Source organism: Taeniopygia guttata, chromosome 28 (genome assembly GCF_048771995.1).
Source record: "Taeniopygia guttata chromosome 28, bTaeGut7.mat, whole genome shotgun sequence".
Classification (NCBI taxonomy): domain Eukaryota; kingdom Metazoa; phylum Chordata; class Aves; order Passeriformes; family Estrildidae; genus Taeniopygia; species Taeniopygia guttata.
The window spans coordinates 5126858-5152417 of record NC_133053.1 but is presented as its reverse complement, the minus strand read 5'-3'; the positions used below and the strand labels follow the sequence as shown (position 1 = coordinate 5152417).

The following is a 25560-nucleotide window of genomic DNA, read 5'->3' as shown; positions in this document are numbered from 1 at the left end:
CAGAAAAAACTGGAAGGTCAGGATTAAAGCTACCATGATCAAAACAGTTATTTTTGTTGTGACAGGTCAACAAAGATGCAATAACAGTGATATTACTATGAAGACAGTATGTGTAACTCCAGTAACAAGCAGGGGCATGTTGCTACTGAACCCGAGGAAAGCGGCAGGCGCTCAGGTGAGAGAAACCAGCGGTATCAGGTGGCGCTCGGTGAGAGAAACCCGGGCAAGGGGCTACTGAAAAAACCCTTTATTGCAGTGAGCCGGCCGGCACGCTCCTCCCCACCGGCGCCCCGCGGCCGAACGAGCTGCGCCAGGCTCCATCCCCCGACGGACGATCCGGCAGCGGGGCCCGGGCCCAGCTCAGCGCAGCCGCCGGGCCTCGCGCTCCGACTCCAGCAGGGTGAGAACGTCGCCCTCGCGCACCGGCCCCTTCACGTTGCGGATGATGGAGCGGCTGGTGTCGTCCATGAACTCCACACGCACCTGCGGGGCGGGCCCGCGTCAGCCTGGCCGGGCCCGGCCTGAGGCACCGCGCCCGCCCGGCCCCGCCCGCTCACCTGAGTGCACTGCCCCTGAGAGCCGGTCCGGCCCAGCACTTTGGTGACCTGTGGGGACACAGCGGAGGGTCAGCGCGGTGTCGCGGCGCGGTGTCGCGGCCCCCCGGCCCCCGTACCAACCCTGGCCAGCTTGATGGGCTGCACGCGGCTCGTGTCCATGGCGGCTCCGGGGCGCGGAAAGGGGCGGCGAAACCCCGCGGCGCCTTATATAGCCCCAAGTCTCGCGAGACCCAGCGTCCTTCCCGCGCGCTCCCGGCGCCCCCCGCGCCCCTGCCCTTCACCGCGGCCAAGATGGCGACGGCGACTCGGCTGATCCAGCGGCTCCGCAACTTCCTGGCGGGGGTAAGAACAGCCCCGCGGCCGCGGCTCCGCTGCCCCGCGGGACGCCGCGCTGCGCCCCCGGCTCCCCGGAGCCTCCGGCGCACGGCGGCAGCTCCGCCTGAGCTGCTCTGGCCTTGCCTTGCAGCGGGATCTCCAGGCGAAGCTGCAGCTCCGCTATGAAGAGATCGCCAAGAGGTGCCGGGCCGGGCCGGGTTGGGCGGGGGCCGCGGCGCTGAGCCGCCCCAGCCCGACCCCGCCGCTGATGCTCGGCTCGTTCTCTGCCTAGGACCCAGCCGCCGCCGCGGCTGCCGGTGGGCCCCAGCCACAAGCTAGCCGATAACTATTACTGCAGCCGGGACGGGCGCCGGGAGTCGCTGCCGCCCGTGGTGGTGGCGGCGGCGCTGAGAACCCTGCCCGCGGGGGCGCAGGCCGGCAGGTGGGTGTGAGGCGGGCACAGAACGCGCTCAGCAGCAGCGGGAAGTTACCCAGATTGGCAGAAGAATGTGGAACTGATTATTTGGGTCTATATTTCTTTGCAAATAAGTGAGGCGGGAGGAAGTTCACTCACTCTGCTTTGGCGGTACCCCACTTGGAGTATCTGTGGCCAGCAGTGGGGCGTCCAAGAAAGGACCTGTGGCAATGAGTCCAAAGGAAGCCACAGAGATCCTCCAAGGGCTGGGGCCCTCTGCTCTGGAGCCAGGCTGGGAGAGCTGGGGGGGCTCCCCTGGAGAGGAGAAGCTCCAGGGAGAGCTCAGAGCCCCTGGCAGGGCCTGAAGGGGCTCCAGGAGAGCTGGAGAGGGACTGGGGACAAGGCCTGGAGGGACAGGGCACAGGGAATGGCTCCCACTGCCAGAGGGCAGGGATGGATGTGATATTGGAGGAAATTTGTGGCTGTGAGGATGGTGAGGCCCTGGCACAGGGTGCTGAGAGCAGCTGTGGCTGCCCCTGGATCCCTGGAGGTGTTCAAGGCTGGACAGAGCTTGGAGCCACTTGCAGTGGTGGAAGGTGTCCCTGCCCGTGGCAGGGGCTAGAATGAGGTGGGCTTTAAAGTCCCACCCAATCCAAACTATTCTGGGACTCTGATTAACAAAAACTACTTTGCAGCTTGGACTTCTGATGAAATTCAAGTGTGATTTCCAGACTGTTGCTAAAGCCTCTTCTTTCTCATCCTTTCTCTACCCCAGTTCAGGTGCTGCACTGACAACAACAGGCAAGAAACCAGTGACACCAGGACCACCACCTAGGAAGTGGGAAATTTCCAGGGATGAGCCGTACTTGTGAGCAGGGAGCGAGCTGAGGCTGTATGATGGGCACAGGTGGTTCCAGAGCAGCTCTGATGGGGAGGCTGTGCTGCATGTGGCTCCAAGCTGCTGGAGGGAGCTCGTGTCTGATTAATAAATGTATATAATAAAGCTGTGATTACTACCCCCCCATTTTGTGTATTTTATTTGATTTATTTATTTAAGTTATTGCTGTTTAATAGCAGTGTATTTGGTTGGTTGGACTAGTGACACAGTGCCGCTGTCCTGCCGTGACCGCGCCCTGCTCGCTGCGGCACAGCGCCGTGCCGCCCTCCGGGGGACGGCAGGTCACTGCGGACCGCGGTGCTGAGCGGTTCCCCGGGGCTGCGGGAGGGCCGGTCCAGGCACGGGCCCGGCTGTGCGGAGCGGCACCGGCAGCTCCGTGCGGAGCCGGTCCGGGCACGGGCCCGGCTGTGCGGAGCGGCACCGGCAGCTCTGTTCGCGGGTTGCGGGGCCGGTGCGGGCACGGGCCCGGTTGTTCGAGCGGCACCGGCAGCTCCGTGCGCGGGGCCGGTGCGGGCACGGGCCCGGCTGTGCGGAGCGGCACTGGCAGCTCCGTTCAGGGGTTGCGGGGCCGGTCCGGGCCCGGGCCCGGCTGTGCGGAGCGGCACCGGCAGCTCTGTTCGCGGGTTGCGGGGCCGGTGCGGGCACGGGCCCGGCTGTGCGGAGCGGCACCGGCAGCTCCGTGCGCGTTCCGCCGCGGGGCCGGTCCGGGCACGGGCCCGGCTGTGCAGAGCGGCACCGGCAGCTCCGTGCGCGGGTTGCGGGGCCGGTCCGGGCACGGGCCCGGTTGTTCGAGCGGCACCGGCAGCTCCGTGCGGGGCCGGTGCGGGCACGGGCCCGGCTGTTCGGGGTGGCACCGGCAGCTCCGTGCGCGCTCCGCCGCGGGGCCGGTCCGGGTATGGGCCCGGCTGTGCGGAGCGGCACTGGCAGCTCTGTGCGCGGGTTGCGGGGCCGGTCCGGGTATGGGCCCGGCTGTGCGGAGCGGCACTGGCAGCTCTGTGCGCGGGTTGCGCGGCCGGTCCGGGCACGGGCCCGGCTGTGCGGAGCGGCACCAGCAGCTCCGTGCGCGCTCCGCCGCGGGGCCGGTCCCGCCGCTCGCGATGGGCGGGGCTCCCGTCACGCGCCCCGGCCCCGCCCCCAGGGCGCGGGAGGTGGGCGGGGCTTCCTCAAGGGCGCGCGCCGCGCCCGCCCTCGCCAGCACCCCATTGGTGGAAGTCGGGGTCGAGCGCACGCGCCTTTCCTGCACGCGCCGCGTTCGTAGCGGCGCGGCGACCCCAGCCAGTCCGTCCGGTGCGGGCCCGCGGCATGGCCGGGCCGCGACTGCTGCCGCCGGGGCTCCCGGTGCTGCTGCTGCTGCCGCTGGCGCTGCCGCCGCCGCTCTCTGCGGGCAACGGTGAGCTGGGGGAGCGGCCGGGCGGGCGGCGCCCATTGGCTCTCCGCGCACGCCCTGCGCTCCCATTGGCTGGAGCCTCGCGCGCCCCGCTCGCGGGTCCCCGTTGCGGGCGCGGGGCTCTGCGCGGGCCCCGCTCCCCTCACGCTCCCCTCACGCTCCCCTCACGCTCCCGCTCCCGCAGCCGCCCCGGCCCGCTGCCGCCCGGACCAGTTCCAGTGCGCGCCCGACGCGCTCTGCTTCCCCCAGGACTGGCGCTGCGACGGCCACCCCGACTGTGAGGACGGCGAGGACGAGCGGGGCTGCGGGACCGCGGCCGAGCCGAGTGCCGGCGGCCCCGCGGTGACCCCGCCGAGCAGCTCGGCGGTGCCGCCCACCGGCAACGCAGGTACGGGGGCCCCGGGGTGCGGCGGGGGGACAAGCCGGACCGAAGCCCTTGTTCACTGCCGTCTCTGGCCGATCCGGGCAGCTGCGGTCACCGCGCGTCGCTGTGAGTGGGGGAAGCGCTGTGGAGGGACCCGCACCTTCAGCTTCCTCTGGTGGAGCCACAGTGACGCCCCTCAGGGCGCCCTCGGGAAGGGCCTTTGAAGTACATCCTTCCTTCTTCCAGAACATGCAATTCCCAGCAGCTGCTTCGAGAATGTCTCCAACTGCCGAGCTCCTCTGAACTCTGGGGAATGGGCAGGCTGAAGGGAAGAGGATGAGGAGGAAGTCTGGGTCACCAGGGCTGGCCAGGAGCTGCATCACAGTGACTGGGCTTGTGTCTGGCTGTGTCTGCACCCCAGTACTGTCGGTACCACAGCCCTGCAGCATCCTTTGTCAGACCTTTGGCTGTCTGGGGTGCTTGGGAAGGTGCTTCTGGCTTCCCTTACCTGCCAGTTTCCAAGGGTTTGTAGAGGAGGGGGATTACTGAAGATGTGAGCAACTGGGGTTTAGTTTGATGCCTGCACCTGTTCAATTGGCAGGCAAGGTGAAGAGCTGCATTTTGGTTGTGCCTCTGGCTTCTCAGTGCCATGAGGACAGGCTGGGATATTGCAGTTCCAGCTCCAGCTGGAACTTTCCCACCTTTCCCTGTTATGCATTTCCAGTAGAACTTTTTTCTCCAGTAGCAGCAGATAAGGTTTTGCTTAAATTGAAAAAGGCCTTTTGGTGCTCTTGAGGTGAGCTGGGAACTCAGCCAGATGTAGATTGAAGACTGCTTTGAGTGCTGACCATAACCCGAGTTGGGAGCCTCATGGATTTGTTTCTCTTTTTTCACAGAGCCTTCAGCTATGCCTGAGGTCTCTGTGCCATCGAGCAGTCAAGATTACACATGGATCTTGATTGTTGCAGGTATGTGAGACTCAAGAGCACTGCATGTAGTCTTGGACCTACCTACCTTGGGCTATAAGTTGAGTATCCTGAGGGGGTCAATTCCAGACCTCTATCAGGAGTTGCTTTTGCTGCGCTGGAAGGACTAAGGGAGGCCTGGCACCACAGCTTAATTATTTCTCTGCCTTGGATGTGTTGTGTCTTTGGAAAGGTCATTACATGCAATCTGCCATGAACTTACCTCCTCTCTGTCTGTCCCTTGCCCTTGAGGGACACTGCTCATCTCTGCTTGCTGGCTCATGGTGTTGAGCAGCAGTGCCCCGTCCCAAGACCTGGGCAGTGAGTGGGTTTCTGCTTGTGCACTCTCCTCTCTAGGGCTCTTGATCATCCTGGTAGCGGCAGGTTCTGTTGCTGTGTGGGGTCTGTCCAAAACAAAACGCAGATCTGACACCTTCAGTCTTGACAAAGCATCCAGGGAACAGCTGATGGCTGGCAAGTGCCAGAAAGGCTCCTTGCCCTGAAGGGTAAGTGTTTTTGCATCCCATGTGCTCCATGTGGCTGAGGGAGAAATTAATTCTTGCCTTGTGTTTCTGACTTCTAGAGCTTTCCCCTTTGGGGGTAGGTTTTCCCAGCTTCCCTGATGCTGCCAACCAGTGCATGGGGTTTCAATCTGTCCTGCAGCAGCAGAACTCTCCCCTTTCCTCCCCTCTGCCAAGGACATGGAGCAGTCCTGCTGAGATACTGATCTTCTGGTGTGGGACTTTTTCCTCTGCTTTGCATAAATTGAAGTCAAACTAGGTTTCTTCTCAAAGGACTGTCAATAACCAGGTGTTTTTCTGGCTTTGTAACAGGGATCCTTATCCCAAGGTGATAAGGTGAGACTAGCCTGGTCTGTCTCCTGCTCACCGCAGCGCCTGACTGAATTGGACATCAGCTCTCAAATCTAGATTGTTACACTGGAATACCAAGAGCACGCTCCCTTTGTAAATGCAAATGTCTTAGATTGTAGGACTATCTTGGCTCCAGAAATAGCACAGGACCTTCCCTGGCACTGTGACGTCAGCCCTCCCAAAGATGGTAGAAATGTCTTCATTGTTCTGCATGACAGTCGTTACTGCTAATGCCCACCACTGTGGCCTTGGACTCAAAGATGTTTTTCTCCTTGAAATGCCAGGTGCTGGTCAACTGTCTCCTTCCACTTCCAGCCAAGAACCTTTTTTCATCTGTCCCATTCTTCCCCCTGGATTTTGTCAGGGAACAGGAGCTTTCTCACCTATTTCCAAAGGCACTCACTGGCTGCACAGGTCAGACAAATACTCCACGTTTGCACTGCTGTTTGATGCTGACCAGTCCCATGCACAGGAGGCTTTTACTGACAGTGCCTCCATGGGGGTGACAGTTGCTCTGGCTTTGCTGTGCTGTCACCTGAGCCCGCATGGAGCAAGGAGCTCCTCAGCCCTGGGCCAGCAGCTCCTTTCACACTCCCTTCCACAACATCTCCATGCTTGGCAGACCTGCTCTGCCTACCCCAATGCTGACTGCTGCATGGGGCTCCTCCTAACACCCTTAATGGTGTCTTCCTTAAAACTGTTCTGGCATGAGTGCTGTCCCTTGACGGGCCAGTGCTATTCCATGTTCTCTTCAGTGTGTAGAGTGAGGTCAGATGGACCCTCAGCCAGTCTGAGGATGAGACCAGGCTGAGCAGGGCAGCTGGAGAGGGGGATGTCATCCAGAAGGACCTTCAGGCCCACAGGAACCTCATGAATTTTGATCATGCCCTGCACTTTTGTTAGGGCAAACCCTGGAGAGGAGATGGCCCTGGGGAGCCTTGTTGTGTCTTGTCTATGTCTAAAGGGGGATTGTAAAAAAAATGGAGAGGGGCTTTTCACCAAGGCCTGTAAGGACAAGGTGAAAAGCTGACAGAGGGTGGGCTTAGTAGGACACGAAGGAGGGTTTTATGGTGAGGCCCTGGCTCAGGCTGCCCAGAGCAGATGCCTCATCCCTGGGACCAAGCTGGACAGGGCTCTGACCATCTTGGTCTAGTGGAGGTGTCCCTGGAAATAAGTCATGTCTTTGGCCAGGGCTCCATGTGCCACACAGATAGTGCCTGACCCAAGCACTGAGTGCTGTGTACCTCTCAGAATTGACTGTGCAGGGGCAGATCAGTGCTCAGTGCCTCTGGTTCAGCACTGGCCACGTGCACCTTGCACAAGTGATCACTAAGTGCACCAAGCTGCTGCCTTGGCTGCTGACCTCTGTGCCTTGAAGGTGGAAACTTGACTTGCCAAGCAGACACCAGTCATCAGCCTTGGAGTAGCAGTCTTCTGCTTTTGGATAGCATGTGAATGCTGCCATACCCCACAGGAGAAACTTCTGTATGTGATATGGAGTCCTGAGTTATTCCAGGGCTGCTATTTTTAGTACCAAGGAGTCATTTGCAAGGGCACACACAACCTTCTGTTTCCGTAGGGACAGACAGAGATGGCTGTGATGACTGACACAGGAGAATAAAGAATGTGAAATTAACAAGTTCTGGAGTTTTTATTTTTCCTGGATATGTGCATTTGCATGGATTCTGTATTTGGGAGGCCAGGGGCTGCACGACCTTTGGATTGTCACATCCTGGGAAGGAGGACTTGGGATGGGTGGGCTGGCATGGGGTGCTGCTGCGCCTGCCTGGGACAGATGAGACTCCAGCACACACCAGCTGTAGCAGAAAAAATTAAATGCAGGAATAAAGCAAACAGAGAGGGTGGGGACAGGAGGAACAGATGCCACAGTAGCACCTCTGGTGCTACTGCTGAACCATGGACAAGTGGGAGCTCAGCCAAAAGCAAAGTGAAAAAAATGCCAGAACTTGTCCCTTCCTTGCCAGAGTAGAGCATGAAGTGGGGAGCACTGTGGGGCAGGAAGGGCTCCAGGAGTCCTGGCAGGACAGGGCTGAGCTGGGGCCAGCTGAAGTGCTGGTGCTGGCAGGGCCATGTGGCCAAGGTCAGCTGTCACCAGCTGCTCCCAGATCATAGTTTTAGCTGCAGCTGCCAAGCCAAGCCCAGCTGTTCTGTGGTACAAGGCAAGAGTTGCTTGCTCCGTGTGATGAGGAGTGAGGCCCTGGGGCAAAATCACAAGACTTTGCAGGTTTTGCTTTCTGGTCCCTGAGCTGAGTGCTACAGAGTTGAAAGAGACACATTTTTATGGATCTTCTGCCAAAACTTGGGGCTGTGTGTTTCTGACAGCAATTTCCCTTCCTCTGTACGGTGCTGGAATTGTTTTTGTTGTTCTAATCCCCAGGCTCAGAGACTTCAATTGCAGTGGAGCCTGAGCTGCTTTTCAGGCCAGGAGTATCTTTGTGCTCCACGTCTGTATTTAATTAGACCAGTTCATGTGATGTTTTACATGTTGAAGTAGGATCGTGTTCCAAGATAAGACCTCAAAGATCGACCTGTTTAATTTTGGTTCCCCTTTTACTTGCAAATTCCAAGGATTATTTCCTACTTTTTCAGTTCCAATACTTCAGAGGAACTTTTACTGCCTATTTACATTTCCAGTGTCCTGTTCCCTGTTCCTGCCCCTGCCTGGGTGAGTTGGGCTGAAGGCTAATGTGATGGCACACAGCAGGGGCACGGGGGCAGCCTGTCCCTCAGGGCATCTTGGACACTGTGGAGGTGGAGGTGGTTCCTTCACCTCATCTCCTCTAAATCTGCACTGTGGAACTTGAGGGATGAGCTGAGAGGTCATGACCATCTCCCTTCCCTGGCTGTGACAGCTGACAGCCGGGGCAGCTGCATTAGCCTTTAACAAAGGGCTGGTGCCAAGAGCAGCATCTGGTGTGGGGATACAAAGCCAGCACAAATCCTGCATCTCTGCACCTTCCTGTCCCATCAACAGAAGGTAAATTGAGGCAAGTTTGTGCTGTTTCCAAGTTTGCTGTCATGGATGTCCTTCCAGGAAACAGCATCCAGCAAATGCAAACAGCTAATTAGAACAGAATAAGGGAAAAGAGAAATGCAGAGCTAGAAATAGTTCCTTACATAAAGGACTAGTGCCTCAATCTCATTAGTGTCTTAAGGAGCGGGCAAACCCCAATCTGATCAGCAATCGGCTTTGGGACCCGGCAGGTGCCGCGCGGCACCGGGACTCAGCTGTGCCCTGTGTCAGCCACTCCGCTGCCCCAAGCTCGCAGCTCTGTCCCAGACAGCGTGTGGGCAGTGGGGGTGTTCCCATGCAGGCAGAGATGCTGTCCTGAGCCTGTAACAGGAGTCACCGCTCCGAAGGCTGGGCACCATGAGGCAGCAGTGGACCAGACGTGCGAGTCTCTCGGCCAGCCTGAAGATAGGGGATCACTGGGGCCACTGCCGGACCCAAGAGGAGGAGGAATCCTACATCCCATTTGCACAGGACAGCCTGGTAAGACAATGGAACTCCATGCAGAACGTGGCAGATGGTAAGCAGGAGAAGAGCCAGACTCCCATCCAAAGGAACAAATACCTTCTCAACATTAACGTGGGTGGCAAATTGTTCCAGATAGCTTATAAGGTACTGGCCCGGTATCCTGTCACCCGGCTTGGGAAGCTGGCGCTCTATACAGACCCCGTGAAGAAGCTGCAGCTCTGTGATGACTACTTGGTGCAGAAGAATGAGTACTTCTTTGATAGAGATCCCTCCATTTTCCACTACATCTTCCACTTCTACCGCAGTGGGGTCCTGTGGGTGATGGATGAGATGTGCCCCAGTAATTTCGTGGAGGAAATCGAGTACTGGGGAATCCATCTGAAATACTCCCAGCGCTGCTGCCGGATCCTGTTAGAGGAAAAGCGAGATGAACTCAGTGAGTACCTGAAAATAGAGAAGGAGCTGGAGGCAGAACTGGAGCCCCTGGAGTCAGGGACGCAGTTTGATGGCAAATTTCTGGGTCCGTTTCGGAAAATGGTCTGGAACCTCATTGAGAACCCGTACTCTTCTGTCCCAGCCAAGATCATTGCTGTTATGTCGAGCTTCTTTGTGCTTATCTCCATTGTGGGCATGACACTGAGCACAGTGGAGGAGATGAAAAACAAGACAGGGAAAATGTGGATGGAGCAGATGGAGATGATCTGTGCCATCTTCTTCACCTCTGAATACCTCATGCGGCTCATATCCTCCTCCAGCTTCAAGAACTTTCTGCGGGCAGCGTTTAATGCTATAGACCTGGTGGCCATCCTGCCCTTCTACATCCAGATCCTCTTTGAAAATCTGGACGATGGAGACATGCAATACCATGAGGAGCTGCACAAGGTGGAGAATGTGAGCAAACTGGGCAAAGTCCTCAAGCTCATCAAGCTCATGAGGATCTTCCGCATCCTCAAGCTGGCACGTCACTCCACTGGCCTCCGGGCCTTCAGCTTCACCATGCGCCAGTGCTACCAGCAGGTTTGCTGCCTCCTCCTCTTCATTGCCATGGGGGTCTTCACCTTCTCTGCTCTCATACACTCGGTGGAACACGATGTCCCTGGCACTGACTTCACCAGTATCCCCTGCGCGTGGTGGTGGGCAGCGGTAAGGTGTGAGCAGCTTCTTCCAGAGGGGGGTGGGGGAGGTTCCATGGGTAGGGGCTACCCCAGTGCTCAGGGGATTCACCACTGCTGCTGGGCAGGAGGCAAAAACGCCCAGTCTTCTCACCAGCTCAGTAATGGTGGGAAACCAGAGCCCTGCGTGCTCTGAAAAGAGTCAGAAGTTCGGATGAGCTCAGAAGCTCAAAAGCTGGTGCTGGAGTGGGATGGTGGGACAGAGGTTGTGGTTTGGGAACCTCCAGGCCTGAGCTGAACAAGGGAGATGTGACTCAGCTTTATCTGCCATGGGACCCAAGTGTTGAGTGGATGTAGCCTGTGGGTATGGGGACAGCCTAAGGCCTGGGCAGCATTGCAGCCCTGCTGAGCTTGAGAAGCACAAGAGCTCGTGGGTCTGAGATGGGGAACCCGGGGCTGCGTTGGCACCCACAGTCACCCTGTGCCTCAGCCCGTGTCATGAGAGTGGACACGGACTGGGGTATGCTGCCCGATCACTGCCCTGCTTGTGCCAGGAGCCAGCAGCTCTGCAGAGCTAGGCACTGTAATAGACCTGGCATTACTTCTGAGATAGGGACCAGCTAAAGCACTCAAGAGCCACAGGTTATGAGGGCATTTTGATTTACAGATTAAATGAACCCACAAATCACTTCTGCTCTTATAATCCCCTTTGGCCACCAAAGCCTATCTGCTTCAAATTCATCCCTCCTTGAGGAAGGGCAAAATCACTCTGCAACATCACCAGGTTCAAGCATTTCAACATCCCAGGCTGAGCCTTTCCCTGGGAGCACAGCTCCCTGCCAAGCCCAAACCTCTCTGGCCTCAAATCTCACCATAGCCCTGCTCCCCATTTACTAAACACAGTTCATTCCCAGGCAATGACTCTGTTTCCCCTGGAGGGAGGCTCCGGGAAGCTTTCTTGGGCTGGGGCCAGGCACTCACAGCCAGGAAGCTCTGGAGCCACAGCTATGACGGGGAAGGAAGCTCCAGCAGACACTGGCTGCTGGGGAAGGCTCAGCTCAGGGGTGTCCAGCTGCCTTTGAAGAGACACACCCAAAAGCAGTGAGGGAGCAGGGTCTGGCCTCTGATCTGTGCTTCTGGGGCTCAGCCAGCTCTTTCCTTTGTCTATGCAGGCCTGTCGGGCACAGCCTGGACAGTGGCACCCTGGAGAGGGGACAGCTCGGCTGGCTGCCATCAGGGTCAGGGTCTGGCACTGGCCACAGGGGACAGGTGGCTCCACAGAGGGGTGGGAGGGAGTGAATTACAGCACCAGCCAGTGGGGTCTGTTGGGCTTGTTCCCGTGGGATTTTATCCTTTTCTGTCCCTGCACAGGTCAGCCTCTCCACTGTGGGCTATGGAGACACTGTGCCTGACACAATACTCGGCAGGATGGTGGCATTTGTCTGCATCTCCTTCGGCATCATCCTCAATGGAATGCCCATCTCCATCCTCTACAACAAATTTTCTGACTACTATGCCAAGCTGAAGGCCCATGAGATGAGCCAGTCACTTCAGCTTTCCAGGAGGATCCGCCTCAAAGAGCGAGTCCTGCGGAAGTTCTCAGAGTGCTGGAGCGCTGACCCCCGCTATTACCGCTGACCCCGGGCTCCCCACCCCCAGCCATCCCCTGTCCTGGCCATCCTCCCAGTAAGTCTTGTCCCCCAGGGATGCTCCGAGCTTTGGGTAGAGTCACAGCAGTGCTGGGGCTCTGCTGTTGCACGGGGGCTGCTCCAGCTGGGACCACCTCACTGCTGCGTGCTGGGCAATGCTGTCTGCAGAGCATCAGCCAGGGAGCAGAACAGCCAGGCCAGGATGTTTGTCTGCCATGGGCTGAGGCCAGGGGCACCCTGACTCACAGGGAGTGAGGGATGGGACTGAACTGTCCCCTGTGTGACTCATGTGCAGGTGCTGCTCCGTTCCCCACTGAGTGGGACACACACAGCCATGCATTCTTCCAGCCAAATCTGCTCTTCTCCCCACTGCCCTGCAGTTTGGGGCACAGGCTTGACTTGGGGTGCTGCTGTGGCAGGACCCACCTGCACTATAGGCAATACAGAGCTTGTAGCCAGAGCACCCCCAGGAACAGCATTTAATAAATCCTCCATTGTCATGGATTCTTGTCCAGCCACTGTGTGTGGTTCAGTAAACTGCTCATCATTCGCGGGGAGGAGGGGACATCCCCCCAAGGCTCACAAGTCCATCAGTCTTCTCAGGGATGCAGATGAGCCTGTCCATGCATTAGTTTTGGAATGAGGTGCCTGGGTGCATTGGAACCGGAGCTGGCACGTGCAATGATCAGGACACACCAGTTGGCTCTGCCCTGTATTCACGTCATGGGAGGCAGTGGGGAACATGTCTGGGGGGCACAGGAGAAGGATTTGCCCTCTGGTGTGGGACCATGTCCAGTGAAACAGCCTCCTGAAGGAAGGAGAGAGGAGAGAGGGACCTCAGGCTGCAAGGAGGGCTGGCATGGGGAAAGGCCAACAGCTGCTGGTGCTGCTTCCAGGTGAACAGGTGGAAGAAACAGATGCCAGCCAGGCCAAGGTGCAATTCACTCACTTGTGAGCTGGGCTTGGAGATGCAGAGGTGCCAGGGGTCTCCTGGTATCAGCCTGGGACTGTGGCTAAGCTGCTGATTTTGAAAACTTGGAAAGAGACTTGGAGGAGCTGAGTGCTCTGGCAGGGACAGCCACACTCCCACTGGGAGCTGGACTGCAGGGGACAAGGAGGCTGTGCCACCAGGTGTGAGGGGACCCCTGCCCTGCCCACCAACACCTATACCCATTCCCTGGTAACCCACATTGACACCTACCCTCTGTACACCCCCCAGCACTGACCTGACCCCACAGCATTGGACAGCTCTGGTTTCCACCCTATTTCTCTTCCGTGAGGAACATTCTCTCTGGGTACAGCAGTTTCCTCTGACCATCTTCCCCCAGAGCTCTCCCACCTCACTGTCCTGGTTTCAGCTGCAATACAGTTTATTTCCTTCTCAGTGGCTGGTACAAGGCTGTATTTTAGATTCAGGGGGAGAATAATCTTGATCACACACTGATCTCTCAGCAGCCAATTGCTGCTAGGAGACAGGCTGGGCACAGATTAGAGGGTGCTGAGCAACTGGGTATTGGGCATCACTTATCTGTCTTGGGGTTTATGGCTCCCTCCTTTTGGTGTCTCCCTTTTCATTACAAATATTATTAAATATTACCATATTTTATTTTATTTCTATTATTGGACTTTCCGTATCTCAGCCTACATATTTTACCTTTTCTTCTGATTTTCCTCCCCATCCCACCAGGGTGAAGGGGGAGGGCAGTGGCTGCATGGTGCTTAGTTGCCATCTGGGTTATAAACCACGACAGCCACCACCACCCACCCACCCCAGCATTATCATTTCCTGGCACCTCTATAGACACCCTCATCCCACCCCAGACCCTGTCACCACATTCCTCCAAGCACCCCCATCACCTGCTCATTTCCCTGCACCCCCAGCTGCAGGCTGATGTGTCCTGAGATCATTCAGCTTTCAAGGAATGGGGCACATCAGCCTCGTCCCCTTGCCCCTGGAGACTGCGCTGCAGCTGGATCTTCATCCCTCCATGTGCACCCCCTTCCCTGTGCCTCTGAGATGTCTGCTTGCCCTGTTCCTGGCAGCAGTTCAGAGTCCACAGGCAGCCTTTGAAGAATGGCACTTTTAAATAGTTGTTCTGAATAATTTTACAAGTCACAGCAATGCAGGAATGTACAGACATTTACAGGACATTGTACAGACAGCTTCTGTCATATATTAGTGCTCTTGCTATATACATATAGTACAGCCTGCAGGAGCCTCTGCATGGGCAGAGACACCCATGACCCCACACAGGGCACCCCAAAATGGAGCTGCTGCCCTGGGGCTGCTGGTTCACACGGGCTCATTCAGGTTGGTTTAATCAGAGCTTGGCCCTGAGCCTTCCTTGGCTGGCCCTGTCAGGGGGTGACACCATCCTGGGCAGACCCAGCACCCCCTTGCTTTGCTCATCCCTCTTTTAGAGGGTTTGTGGGACAGAGACCCCACTGATGCTGTGCAGGGAGCAGCTGCAGTCCCCACTGCAGTGGCGTTTCCATCCTCTGCTCCTCCTGCCTCAGTGGCAGCCGCAGCTCCCGGCCACCATGTCATCGTACTGCTTGAGGACCACGTTCTCGTCATCATCGAAGTACAGGAGGTTGATGGAGTAGAGCTTGTCAGGCACACAGCAGGGGCTGCTGACGCCCTCGCTCAGCTTCAGGGCGTTGATGATGGACTGCACTGTGGCATGGTTTGTGGGCCGCATGTTCTCGCCCAGAGGGAAGGGGCAGGAGCCTTTGCAGTGGAAGGCGTTGTACCCCCGTGGTGAGATGATCCAGCCAGACCAGCCAATCTCCTCGAAGTCCACAGACAAGGGATGTCTCTGGCAGGGCTGGAGCCGGTCCAGCGAGCGTGTGCTGCGTGTCCTGCCCAGCTTGGGCACCGGCATCTTGGCTGGGAGATCGGGAGCCTGAGGCTTTAAATCTGTCACAAAGAAGCATCTGATGTCAGTCAGAGGTCACTGTGTGAGCCTCGGTAGAGGGAGAAGATACTGCAGCCCCCCCAGGCACCTCTCCCCACAGGTTTTGTCTGCAGCTCTCTGCTCACAGCCTGTCACCAGCCCAGACAAAGCCACCAGGAGGTGACAGCCTCAGTCTCACGGCCGAACTCAAATCCAGCTTCACATCTGCAAGCAGGCAACAGCCCTGAGCGGGCTGCACCAGAAAGGAGAGAGCCTGTCCCACCAGCCAGGGAAGGAGATTTGGATTTGCAGAGCCCACATGTGGGGAGCACCTCCTGAGAAAGAGATGTTGGCACCGAGGGCGTGGGGGACCCACCTGGGGAGCCGGCTGTGGGCAGCGACGCTCCGCGGCGCCCATCGTCCGTGAAAAGGACCAACATGGGCTTCTTGCTCTCGTGGTGACTCCGACCAGATGCAAACTGCAGTGGTGGGGGATCAAGCGGGCTCCCCCCCAGGCCCTGGACCGTCACCAGCAAGCCCTGGTTGCTGCTTTCATCTTCGGTCCAGTCACGAACCTGCGGAACCAAACCACTGTCAGCACGGACTGGGACAGGCACCAGTGTCCCCACAGGCAGGTCCCAGGCCAGCAGCAGGACCCCTTTGAGACCACACTCTGTGTGCCGTGGGAAGGGATCGCTCCGGGGCTGCAGCACAGAGGACACAGTGGCAGGAGCCAGCACCAGCACTTCCTGCAGAGCAGCGAGACAAGTTTGGGGAGGGATGAAACGGCCCCGGGGCTCTTGGCAGGACTTTTTCCTCCCCCTCCCAGAGGATGTATCCCCCATGTCACTGCAGAGACTGCAGACAGGAAACTACACTGGAGCCTGAAAGGTGAAAACAGAGGAAAAGTGACTCACAGCTGGCGTGATGGCAAAAACCTCCCAGCCCGAGGTTTGCAGTGAGACAAGCCGTGCTGCCAGCAGCTTCTTCCCTCCAGGGGTGTCTGGCTTATCTTTCTCCAGCACCTGGTACACACTGACCTGGGGAAGGCAAAAGGTTGTCACCCCAGCACGTTCTTCCCGAGGGGTTGACCCTGGACAGAGATGTGGGGGTAGATGGGGAGTTGTCAGCATGGATCTGCAGCAACCCTGGCGTGCCTTTGCTGATGTTTGCACAAGCCAGAAGGATATTTAAGAACGTGCTACAGTTAAATCATCATGATTCTCTGTGAAATATTTGTTCATATTTGTCCTAGAGCCAGGCTGTGTTCCCACTGCAGGCAAATGACCTCAGTGTGCCAGTGGCAGCCCTGGGCACAGGCCAGGGGACAGCCCTGTCCCCATCCCGACCCCCATCCCCATCCCTCTCTTCACCTGGCAGAAGTGGTGCCTTTTGGGCCCGTCTGTGACCCTCGGCCAGAGGCGGAAGAGGTGCAGCTCTGCCGTCAGGATCTTCTCGTTCTTGGCCACGCTGGAGAGGACGAACAGGAACCGCATCTCCTCGCTGTGAGCTGGAGAGAAGGATGTGCTGAGGAGAGCAAAACCAGGGGCGGCACCGCTCAGCCTCTCCCCACAGCCTCATCCCAGCACCACGGTCCCCCCCTCCTCCTTACTTTTATCCAGGAAACTGCGGACGGTGTTGCCCTCCAGGATGTCAGGGTTCTTGGTGACACCATCCGCATTGGCGACAGTGTTGAATAGATCCACCATGTACTGGGGTGGCTGCTTGAAGTGAGTTGGGGGGGCCGGCGGGTCTTCCATGCCAAAGACTTCCAGGAGTTTCTTCAGCGCCTCAGCCCTCCGGCTCGCCCCGCTGGCCGGGCTGGGGCACGCCGCCCTGAGCAGGGCCAGCAGCAGCAGCAGGACGGTCCCCAGCATGGCTCTGTGCTCGCTGTCCCCGCACAACTCCCCCGCCGCCCCGGTGCTGCATTTATAACTCACTGGAAAGGTGCACTGCAGTGAAATATGCACAGGAGCAATCAGGAGGGTAAAGAGAGTTAATTGCCGTGCTAACAAGGTGAGAAGGCCGGCTCCCGGGCCCCCTGCATCAATTAGCCCCAGTACACAAGCGGGAGGCAGGACGGCTCACCAGGCGCTCCGGGGCTGGCAGGGGCAGCGGGGCTTGGGGCCACAGCCCCTCGCCAGGCTCTGGGCTGGGCTGGGCTGCATTTGCTCTCCGTAGGAGACTAACTGGATTGTAATGATGGCACTAATGGGGCAAATCGGAGGAGCTTTGTGTGGAGGAATGCAGCCCATCAAGATGAGGATCCCGCAGTCGCTGCTGAGAGCGAGGATCGTGGCGGGGTCTCCGTGTCACAGTGGTGTCCCCATGCAATGTCCTTGTGCCCGGGTCCCCTCTCTGCGTGTGGCAGGGAGCCGAGGCCACGGGCAGGTTCCAGCAGAGGACCCGGCGGCGCTGCAGCCCCGGGCTGCGCTTTTTCTTTTTTTTTTTTTTTTCTTTTTTTTTTTTTTTTTTAAGGCTATTGGCTTCCTGGGAATTAAAAGGCATTTACTCCTAATTCCTGAATGCTTGATTGTAATGAAATATCCGAGTAGTAAGATAAAAGCCAATTCTTTAGACCTTATTTCCCAATCCCACAGAAACCAAGCTGGTGCAGGTGGGCAGGTCACACTGTACAGCTGCCATGGGAATTAACGGAAAAAATTAGCATTAATTAACTAATTCATCTACCGGCTGAAGCCCTGCTAGGACCACCTGATGGGAGACAAGGTGAAGGCTAATGTCCAGCGGTGCCCACAGTTTATTCCAACCCAAAGGGCTGTTAATTATGCAGAACAGGCACGGCGGCACCGGCTGGCTGGAGTTAACGGAGAGAGGAAACTATCTGTATTCCCGGGATCCTTTCCCTCCTCTTCCCAGCTCCCACAGGATATCTGGGGGTGCCTGCAGAGGAGACAGCTCTGCCCTGACATGCTCAGCTCCCGGTTCTCTCTCCTGTCTCCGGCTCCACAGTTTGCAGCCGGGAGCAGCCAATTCGTGCACCCCCAGCCTGTGCCAGACGGTGCATCCTCCTGGGATGCTGATGCGGAGGGGCCGTGGAGCTGCACAGCGGAGCCCCAAGGACCTGCAAATTGCCCACGATGTTTATTTTACAAGCTGCAAAACATTTTGTAGAGGGCTCACTTTTACCTCCTGGTTAAGGAAGCTTTTATTGAAAAAAAAAAGAAAAAAAATAGCCTTCTCTCATTTACATATCCTACAGACAGTCTGGCGGGGTCTCCAGGAGCGCCACCCGCAGCTCCAGCCCCGCTGTCCCCGGCACTCCTGGACCTTCTGTTCACGCTCAGGAAAAGGGTACATGCCCTGGAGTAGGATGGGGGAGAAGGGAATCAGCTTTTCCTTCAGCATCTATTCCTTACTCCTGGAGTAACTCGTGAGCTGTAACCTCCCCCTGGATAAGCAGAACAGCTCTTCCTGCATGGTTTGATTTGCTTCCTTTTGCATGCAAAGAATCCCAGAATGGTTTAGGTTGGAAGCCCTTAAAGCCCATCTCATGTCAACTCCTGCCATGGACAGAGACACCTTCCACCATCCCAGGCTGCTCCAAGCCCCATCCAGCCTGGCCTTGGGCACTGCCAGGGATCCAGGGTGGGCACCCTGTGCCAGGGCCTGCCCACCCTGCCAGGGAACAATTCCTGCCCAATCTCCCATCCAGCCCTGCCCTCTGGCAGTGGGAGCCATTCCCTGTGTCCTGTCCCTCCAGGCCTTGTCCCCAGTCCCTCTCCAGCTCTCCTGGAGCCCCTTCAGGCCCTGCCAGGGGCTCTGAGCTCTCCCTGGAGCTTCTCCTCTCCAGGGGAGCACCCCCAGCTCTCCCAGCCTGGCTCCAGAGCAGAGGGGCTCCAGCCCTTGCAGCATCTCCGTGGCTCCTCTGGCTCCAGCTTGTCCATGTCCTTCCTGTGCTGGGGACTCATATTTTTATGTCTACAATCAACACATAGTCCTGCCCCTTCAGCCTGAAGAAACTGTCTGGACTCACCCTGCCCCAGCAACTCCCTGCTCTTCCTGCCCCACAGCTTTGCCAGGGACACGAGTGGCACATTCCAGGCTGCAGAAGCCACTGTCAGGATCCGTGTCTGCTGTCCTGGGACACCACAGGCTCTGTAACCACCGGCCCAATTCAGCCCTGTCAGGTCCAGCACAGCCAGGAGGGTGAGCTGGGGGTGCTCCCCACACCGGCTCCGTGTCCCCCCAGCGCCGGGGGAGAGGAGCAGGGGCGGCTCCCGGGTGGGGTGCGGATGTGCGGGAGGAGGGCGGATGGAGCCCGGCAGCTGTGCTTACCTAAGCAAGCAGGGATCCCCCGAGGAGCAGCTGCCCAAGCACCTTCCACATCGATTTCCTGCAAAGATTTGCAAAACAAAGGCACAAAAATCCCCTGCAGCACCTCAGCAGGGACACCCCAGGACCCTCCACCCTCCCTCCAGCTTCAGGCTCAGCATCCATCCCCAGAGAAGGGCAGCAGCAAGGCACAGCTGGCAAGAAGTATTTTGGAGGCAGAGCAGTGGTTTTTGAGTCAGGGACCCCTGTGCACAAAAGTGTACTCAACTAGACAGTCTGTTAAACTGAAGACATACCTAACAACTAAATATTTTTTAAAATAAATATCCTTTTTCCTTAGTTACTTTTTAAAATAAATCCTCACTCCAAAGAAAAAGCCATTTGCTCCTTTATGGCCCTGATACATACACGAATTAGTGGCAGCAAAATTCATTTTATAGCACAAGAGAATAGAAATGTGAGGTTTTTACCACTCTAGTTTGATGCTAGTGTGAAGCTGCCAATGTTAGAGCGTCCACCCAGCAGCTCAAACCCTGCATGAGGGCTCAGCTGAGCCCACCAGAGAGGAGCCAAACCCCTGGAAATCCACCTTGACCTGTTTCTCCCTGTGCCCTGCAGATTTCCAGACAACTTCACAGTATTCCACCTGGGAGACACAATAGCATTTTTCCTTCATTTCGCAGCTCTCCAGTGTCTGAACCACCTCCCCCCAATGTGAATTTTTGACCAGAGCAGTGCTGAACTTTGTGGGCACACAGAAAAGTCCATCTGCAAGGAAACAAGATGGAAAATGAACCTGGAGCTGCACCCAAGTTTCCTGCTGCAGCACACAGACCATCCAGCTGTAGGCATGCAGCACCCACTGGAAAAGGCTGTGCTCTGTGTCAGGGTCCCAGCTGGGAGGTTGGGGCTCATTCCTTCACCAGCTCAGGGCCTTAGTGGTAGGTTTTATTCCTCCATGCCAGTTTCAGACCATGAGGAAAGGGTGCAAGTGGTGACTGCTGTCCCTGACCCTGTGAAAGCCCCAGTTCTGGGAGCAAGCACAAGCCACTCCACGTTATTGCTGAGAAAAACTCTATTTGAACACAAAATATTGCTGGCAGCACTTTTCCCAGAGGCACACTCTCACACCAGGGATGGGGGAATGTGATTTAGCATTAACTCATTCAGTATTTCCCTCTGGATTTGCCAGGGATTGTGCCCTGAATGGGCTTCTCAGATGCTGGAGCCAGTGTTATGGTTTTCTTTCCCTATTCCAGCTTTAACTCAATGAAAATTTCCCAGGGCACAAAGGATTTCTGTCTGGATTTGACATTCCTGGTTTGGTTATAGAGAGCTGGGGGAGGACGGGGGGAGGGGTTCTGGGTGGGCACATCAACAGCCACATCCCTGCTGCTGTGTCACCACCACATCAGGACATGCCACTGTGGCAGGTCCTGATGGCCCAGGTGGGGCCTTGGAAACTGGAGAGAAGGGACAAGGGTCCTCCAGCTGCACCCACATCTCCTTGGCAGGGCACAGGCACAGACTGTCCTACGTGGCTCAGCCTGAGCTGATGTTCTGTGCAGAAAGAGACCACATTGTTTCTGTGCTAAATCTCCTGGCTTTTCTCCCCTCACCAAGTAAATTACACTTAAAAATCTGCATTTCATGAGCTAGAGGAGGGGGAGAAGGATGATTGAGCTGATGGCCAAGTGCGTTTGGGCTCTATCTAGGACCCAGTCCTGTCCTGCCCCAGCCCTTGAGTGTACATCCTTTGGGGTTTGTTTGGCTCCTGGCTTTGAACAAGTTTGGAGAGTTTCCTTCTCCCTCCCAACTACTTCAGCAGCTGCTGGAGAAAATGTCTTTGTTCGAGGATAGAGCTGTTTCCAGGGGAAGGAAAAGTGGTTTCTGAAAGCAATTATCTCTGGGATGCCTTAAGAGTGGGACACAAAATGACAACGGATTTCTAGACGTCAGTGATTCTGGGTGAGATTTTAACATCCTCCTCCAGCCACGTCCCCCTCTCCCCCTGCCCCGTTCCTCTGATGATTCCAAAGTTTTACTATGACACTGAAAGTATCAGCCCGACTTTATGCGGGAAGCTGCAGAAGGAAAGTGCAGAGACTTGCCCTGGGGCAGAGGCAAAGCTGGCGGCAGTCCACATTTGCCAGCCCTGGGCTATTACAGTGACTGAGATTCTCCCTCCCCACTCCATGAATTCCCCTCCCCGGGGCAACAGAATCGTCCAGCACCTTCCACTAACACGTCTGGGAAGTAAATGCTGATTCTCCCAGCTCTGGAAGAAAGCGCTTCACGCTGCCTAATTGCCTTTTCCACTTGCAGCGGGATAAGCAGCTGCTGCTGCAGCTGTGGCCCTCCCCAGGAGGGGACAGTGGAGTGAATTCCCCGGCTCCTGCGCTGCTCTGGCTCTTCCAGCGCTCCCGTGGGCTCTGTCCCTCTCTAGTGGCAGTGCCACAGCCCTGCCACAGCAGCTGCCGGGAGGTTTGTGCGGATTGGCTTTTAGAAATGCCAAAAAAATTACATCAGCAAATTCCAGGATCATGGAATTTGCCAAACAGTTGTGGTAAATCATTTCAACACCGCTTTCAGTTTTGATAAAATCAGTTCATCTCCACTGATGGGTCCTGGGTTATTTTATGAGTGAACTCATGAGACAGCTCGCCAATTCACAATGAATGAGTTCAGCTGTGTCCCAGTGGGAGGTTTTGACCCATCTGGAATGATTTAGTTTGGAGTTTCTACTTCCAAGTGATTTTGAACCAGCAGTGTAGTTCACTGGTACTAAAAGGGCATTTTAGACTGTCAGTAATTAAATTGAATTTTCCAGTGCTCTGTTTCCAGCAGAGCTTTTATCATCAGGTTGGTTTTCTTGCTTTGATTGGGAGAGTTGGAGCAGAGACTCCTGAGGTCCCTCCCAGCCTGGGTTACTTTGATTCTGTGCTCTCTGGCTAGAGGACATTTCCCTGTACATGAGGTGGCTGTATCCCCATCCTGACCCATGCACACGGCAGAGAATTATCACTGTGCTTGCAGACCTGTGTGGTAAAGGCCCAGCAACAGGAAACTCAACCCCAAAACGTAATCTTAATACTCCCAAAGGCAGGGGCTCTGCTCAGCAGACTGGGTGCCTTGAGCTTGGACATTGGTGCTGGTCACACAAGAGGGCTTGTTCCCATCTTCCCAGAGGGAGGAGGGAGCAAGGGAGGAAGAGAAGCTCTCCCTGCACTGTAGATTGGGTCAGAGCATGATTGTGACCTCCCATTGCACCATCTGGAAAGGTTTTCAGAGCCAGGAGCCAAAGCCATTCCTCAGGGCAGGTGCTGCAGTGGCAGCCCTCTACCAACTCTGTTGCAGAATTTCTGAGAGACAGAGAGCATGATTTATGTCTGGAGTGAGAATTGAGCTACCCACTCAGACTAGGCCCTGATAAGCAGCCTTGGTGGGGCATAGGAGCCTTTGATGCAGTGAGAATTCAGTTGTGGTGCAGTTAGAAATTATGTTAAGGTAACTACAAAGTAATGAGGTATCCGAGCATGAATTAGAGTAGAGCTGCAGTGTGCAAAGCCTGACCACCTTAAGGCAAAGGTAAGCAATGTTAGCTTGCCAGTGAGAGTGCCTTTGTAAACAGTAAACTAGATGAAGTGTATATAAACTGCCATCTTCTCACTAATAAAGGGAAAACATTTGATTAACCATATTAGTTCGACCTATGTTCGTCCTGTCCAGCACCCCCTCATATCATAAGAAGTCCCTCCTTTTCACCTCCACCTCCCTCAGGCCTTCGAGGAGCAGGAGCAGTTCCAGGTACAGCTCCAGGTACAGCTCCAAGAGCAGCTCCAGGTACAGCTCCAGGTGCAGCTCCAGGTGCAGCTGGGCCAGCTCAAAGCAGGACCCCCGGGGCTCTCACCTGCAGTGGCAGAAGACACACCCTTGTACAAACGCTGCTTGCATACCTTTTGTGACAATGTGACCCACCTGGTTGACCCCAGAAAGCCAGTTGATGTAATCTTTTTGAATTTCAGTACAGGTTTTGATACTGCCTCTTCCAGGATCCTTCTGAACAAACTGTCCATCCCAGAGCTGGATAAACACATCATGGCATGGGTGAGCAACTGGCTCATGGGTCAGGCACGAAGTGTGACAGTGGCTGGGGTGACATCAGGCTGGCACTAGTCACCAGTGAGGTTCTGCAGGGTCCATCCTCAGCCCTGGGCTCTTCAACAGCTTCATAAATGCCTTGGACACAGGACTGGAATGGACACTGAGCATGTTCACAGACAATACAAAACTGGGAAGAGCTGCTGTTTCCCTCAAAGGCAGGGAGACCTCAGATCAGAGGGCTACATCATCACCAACCACATGAAGTTCAGCAGGGGAAACGGCTGGACCCTGTACCCGGGACAGAGCAGCCCGGGATGCAGGGACACACTGGGAATGAGAGGCTGGAGAGCAGCACCGTGGGAAGGGACCTGGGGGTCCTGGTCAGTGGCAAGTTGGATCTGAGTCACCGCTGGGTCCTGGCAGCCCAAAGGGCCGCCCTGTCCTGGGGGCAGCAGGCCAGGGAGGGATTGTCCCACTCTGCTCTGCCCTGGGGCAGCCTCAGCTCCAGTGCTGGGGGCACTTTGGGCACCACAAGGTCAGAAGGATCCAAAGGAGAGCAATGAAGATGGTGAAGGGCTTGAGGGGAAGCCGTTTGAGGAGCAGCTGAGGGCACTTGGTCTGTTCAGCCTGCAGGAGACTGAAGAGAGACCTCATTGCACACCTTCCTTGAGAGGGGAAGAGGAGGGGCAGACACTGATCTCTCCTCTGTGGTGACAGTGACAGGACCCAAGGGGATGGGCTGAAGTCATGTTGGGGAGGTTGAAGCTGGGTATTAGAAAAAGGTTCTTCCCCCAGACAGTGGTCAGGCACTGCAACAGGAAATGATCCCAGCACCAAACCTGATGTGAGCTCCAGGACCATTCGGACAATGCTCTGGGGCACATGATGTGACTCTTGGGGATGGCTCTGTGCAGGGCAGGGAGTTGGACTTGATGATCTTTGCAGGTCCCTTCCAACTCAGCATATTCTGTGATTCTGTGATTATATTTTCATCATTATTTACTCTTCTAAAGTTGGTGTTTCTGGTGGAGATGACAAGCTGTCACTGCTTGTAATTTGGATATAATTTTATCATTCCTACTGCACAAAAGAAGATGGTATTTGGCAAGCACTAAAGGTTAAATTTGTACAAGTGCTGCTCTCATGCACTGAAAAATCCCAAGAAACTTCAGAGAGTGAAACTGCTGTGTCCTTATAGCCACCACAAAAGGGAACTGGGCCTGCAGATGGCTCCTGAAGGCCACAGACTTTTTTGATGAACAAATGGAACTACTTTCTACTTCATCTGCTTTCTCTACTTTTACAGGGCAGCTTGTTGTCCTACTGATAGCACTTACAACATCAATCCTGGGAAGCAAAAGTCTGCAGTTGCCCTGAACTTAAGCAGCAGTAAACAGGGAATTCAAACACAGGATCAACCCTGGTGCAGCTCAGGTCCAGGGAACTGAGCTCCTTTGTGCAAAAGAACAGACCCAGGGGTCAGGCTACTCATCAATTCCTGTTGTGGTGTGTTTTGCTTTGAATCCATGTTTGTCCCCTGTCCTCCTCCCTAATCCCCTCCCTCTCCCAGTTGCCAATTTTCCCAAGCCCTTCCCTAACCTCCTCCCTTACAAGTTGTCAATCCTCCCTTTCTCCAGAGAGTTCTGTGTCTGTCTTGTTGCCCCCGAGGAAGTCAAGGGAAAAGTCACTTGGAAAACTTCAACATAAAAAAAAAACAGTGAAGGGATGGGCAGGATGTGAGTGTGGAAGCGTCAGGAATCTTGGTTTCTGGAGGGTGAAGGGGAACTGGGAGGAGCTGTGGCTGTCCCATGCCTGGCAGTGTTCAAGGCCAGGTTGGACAGGGCTTAAAGCAACCTGGGACAGTGGAAGGTATCCCTGCCTGTGACAGGGGTGGAACAAGATGAGCTTTAAGGTCCTTTCCAATCCAAACAACTCCATGATTCTGTGAACCCACCGTGCTCAACGTGGAGGAAATGGCTCTGCCACCTGCAGCAGCCCCTCTCTGCAAAGAGATTTCCACACTCCTCCACCCCGCTGACAGCTCCTGCACCTGCAGTCACAAACCACCAAGCCCAGCATTACCCCAGTTACGACTGCCCTCCTTTTCTGCCTGAGCTGGGATGAGGCACTGAGTGCCCAGCACAGCTCCAGCTGCTCCTTATCCTGAACTAAACGGCTCCAGCACAAACAAGAGATTTTGTTACAGATGGACATGACACATCTGACCCTG

At 56.1% G+C, this 25560-nt stretch overlaps 5 protein-coding genes across 7 annotated transcripts; 3 read left to right on the top strand and 2 right to left on the bottom strand.

Annotated features, from left to right (window-relative positions):
• Window positions 1–232: 232 nt before the first annotated feature.
• RPS28 (ribosomal protein S28) lies at window positions 233–737 on the bottom strand (the record flags this gene model as incomplete). Its single annotated transcript, NM_001245474.1, is given in 3 exon segments — window positions 233–483; window positions 558–605; window positions 678–737. Coding segments are annotated over 3 exon segments (210 nt in total). The 5' UTR covers window positions 717–737.
• A 34-nt stretch (window positions 738–771) lies between these two features.
• Window positions 772–2311, top strand: NDUFA7 (NADH:ubiquinone oxidoreductase subunit A7). The gene is made up of 4 exons (XM_030257157.4): window positions 772–899; window positions 1024–1073; window positions 1165–1314; window positions 2063–2311. Exons 1-4 carry the CDS (start codon window positions 849–851, stop codon window positions 2157–2159), a joined length of 348 nt encoding a protein of 115 aa, XP_030113017.4. The 5' UTR covers window positions 772–848; the 3' UTR covers window positions 2160–2311.
• Window positions 2312–3329: 1018 nt separating this feature from the next.
• On the top strand, window positions 3330–7412 carry CD320 (CD320 molecule). 2 transcript variants are annotated; one of them, XR_012052156.1, is made up of 6 exons: window positions 3330–3575; window positions 3757–3960; window positions 4833–4904; window positions 5259–5407; window positions 5485–5635; window positions 5735–7412. XR_012052156.1 is itself a non-coding variant. In XM_030256522.4 (5 exons), exons 1-4 carry the CDS (start codon window positions 3488–3490, stop codon window positions 5402–5404), a joined length of 510 nt encoding a protein of 169 aa, XP_030112382.4. In that variant the 5' UTR covers window positions 3340–3487; the 3' UTR covers window positions 5405–5407; window positions 5735–7412. The 2 variants fall into 2 exon arrangements, 1 of the variants encoding a protein (XP_030112382.4); XM_030256522.4 differs by lacking the exon at window positions 5485–5635 and having other exon boundaries at window positions 3340–3575.
• Window positions 7413–8268: 856 nt separating this feature from the next.
• On the top strand, window positions 8269–12022 carry LOC100228103 (potassium voltage-gated channel subfamily V member 2). The gene is made up of 2 exons (XM_072919242.1): window positions 8269–10415; window positions 11756–12022. The coding sequence occupies exons 1-2, from the start codon at window positions 9165–9167 to the stop codon at window positions 12020–12022; spliced, it is 1518 nt and encodes a 505-aa protein (XP_072775343.1). The 5' UTR covers window positions 8269–9164.
• Window positions 12023–13616: 1594 nt separating this feature from the next.
• Window positions 13617–23465, bottom strand: LOC100217480 (bone morphogenetic protein 2). Of its 2 annotated transcripts, XM_030257155.4 has the most exons (7): window positions 22992–23465; window positions 19230–19287; window positions 16543–16882; window positions 16304–16440; window positions 15848–15970; window positions 15307–15505; window positions 13617–14953 (listed from the first exon to the last, which is right to left on the bottom strand). In XM_030257155.4, the coding sequence occupies exons 3-7, from the start codon at window positions 16805–16807 to the stop codon at window positions 14547–14549; spliced, it is 1131 nt and encodes a 376-aa protein (XP_030113015.1). In that variant the 5' UTR covers window positions 16808–16882; window positions 19230–19287; window positions 22992–23465; the 3' UTR covers window positions 13617–14546. The 2 variants fall into 2 exon arrangements, with proteins under 2 accessions (XP_030113015.1, XP_041566842.2); XM_041710908.2 differs by lacking the exons at window positions 19230–19287; window positions 22992–23465 and adding an exon at window positions 18928–19168.
• Between the last annotated feature and the right edge of the window lie 2095 nt (window positions 23466–25560).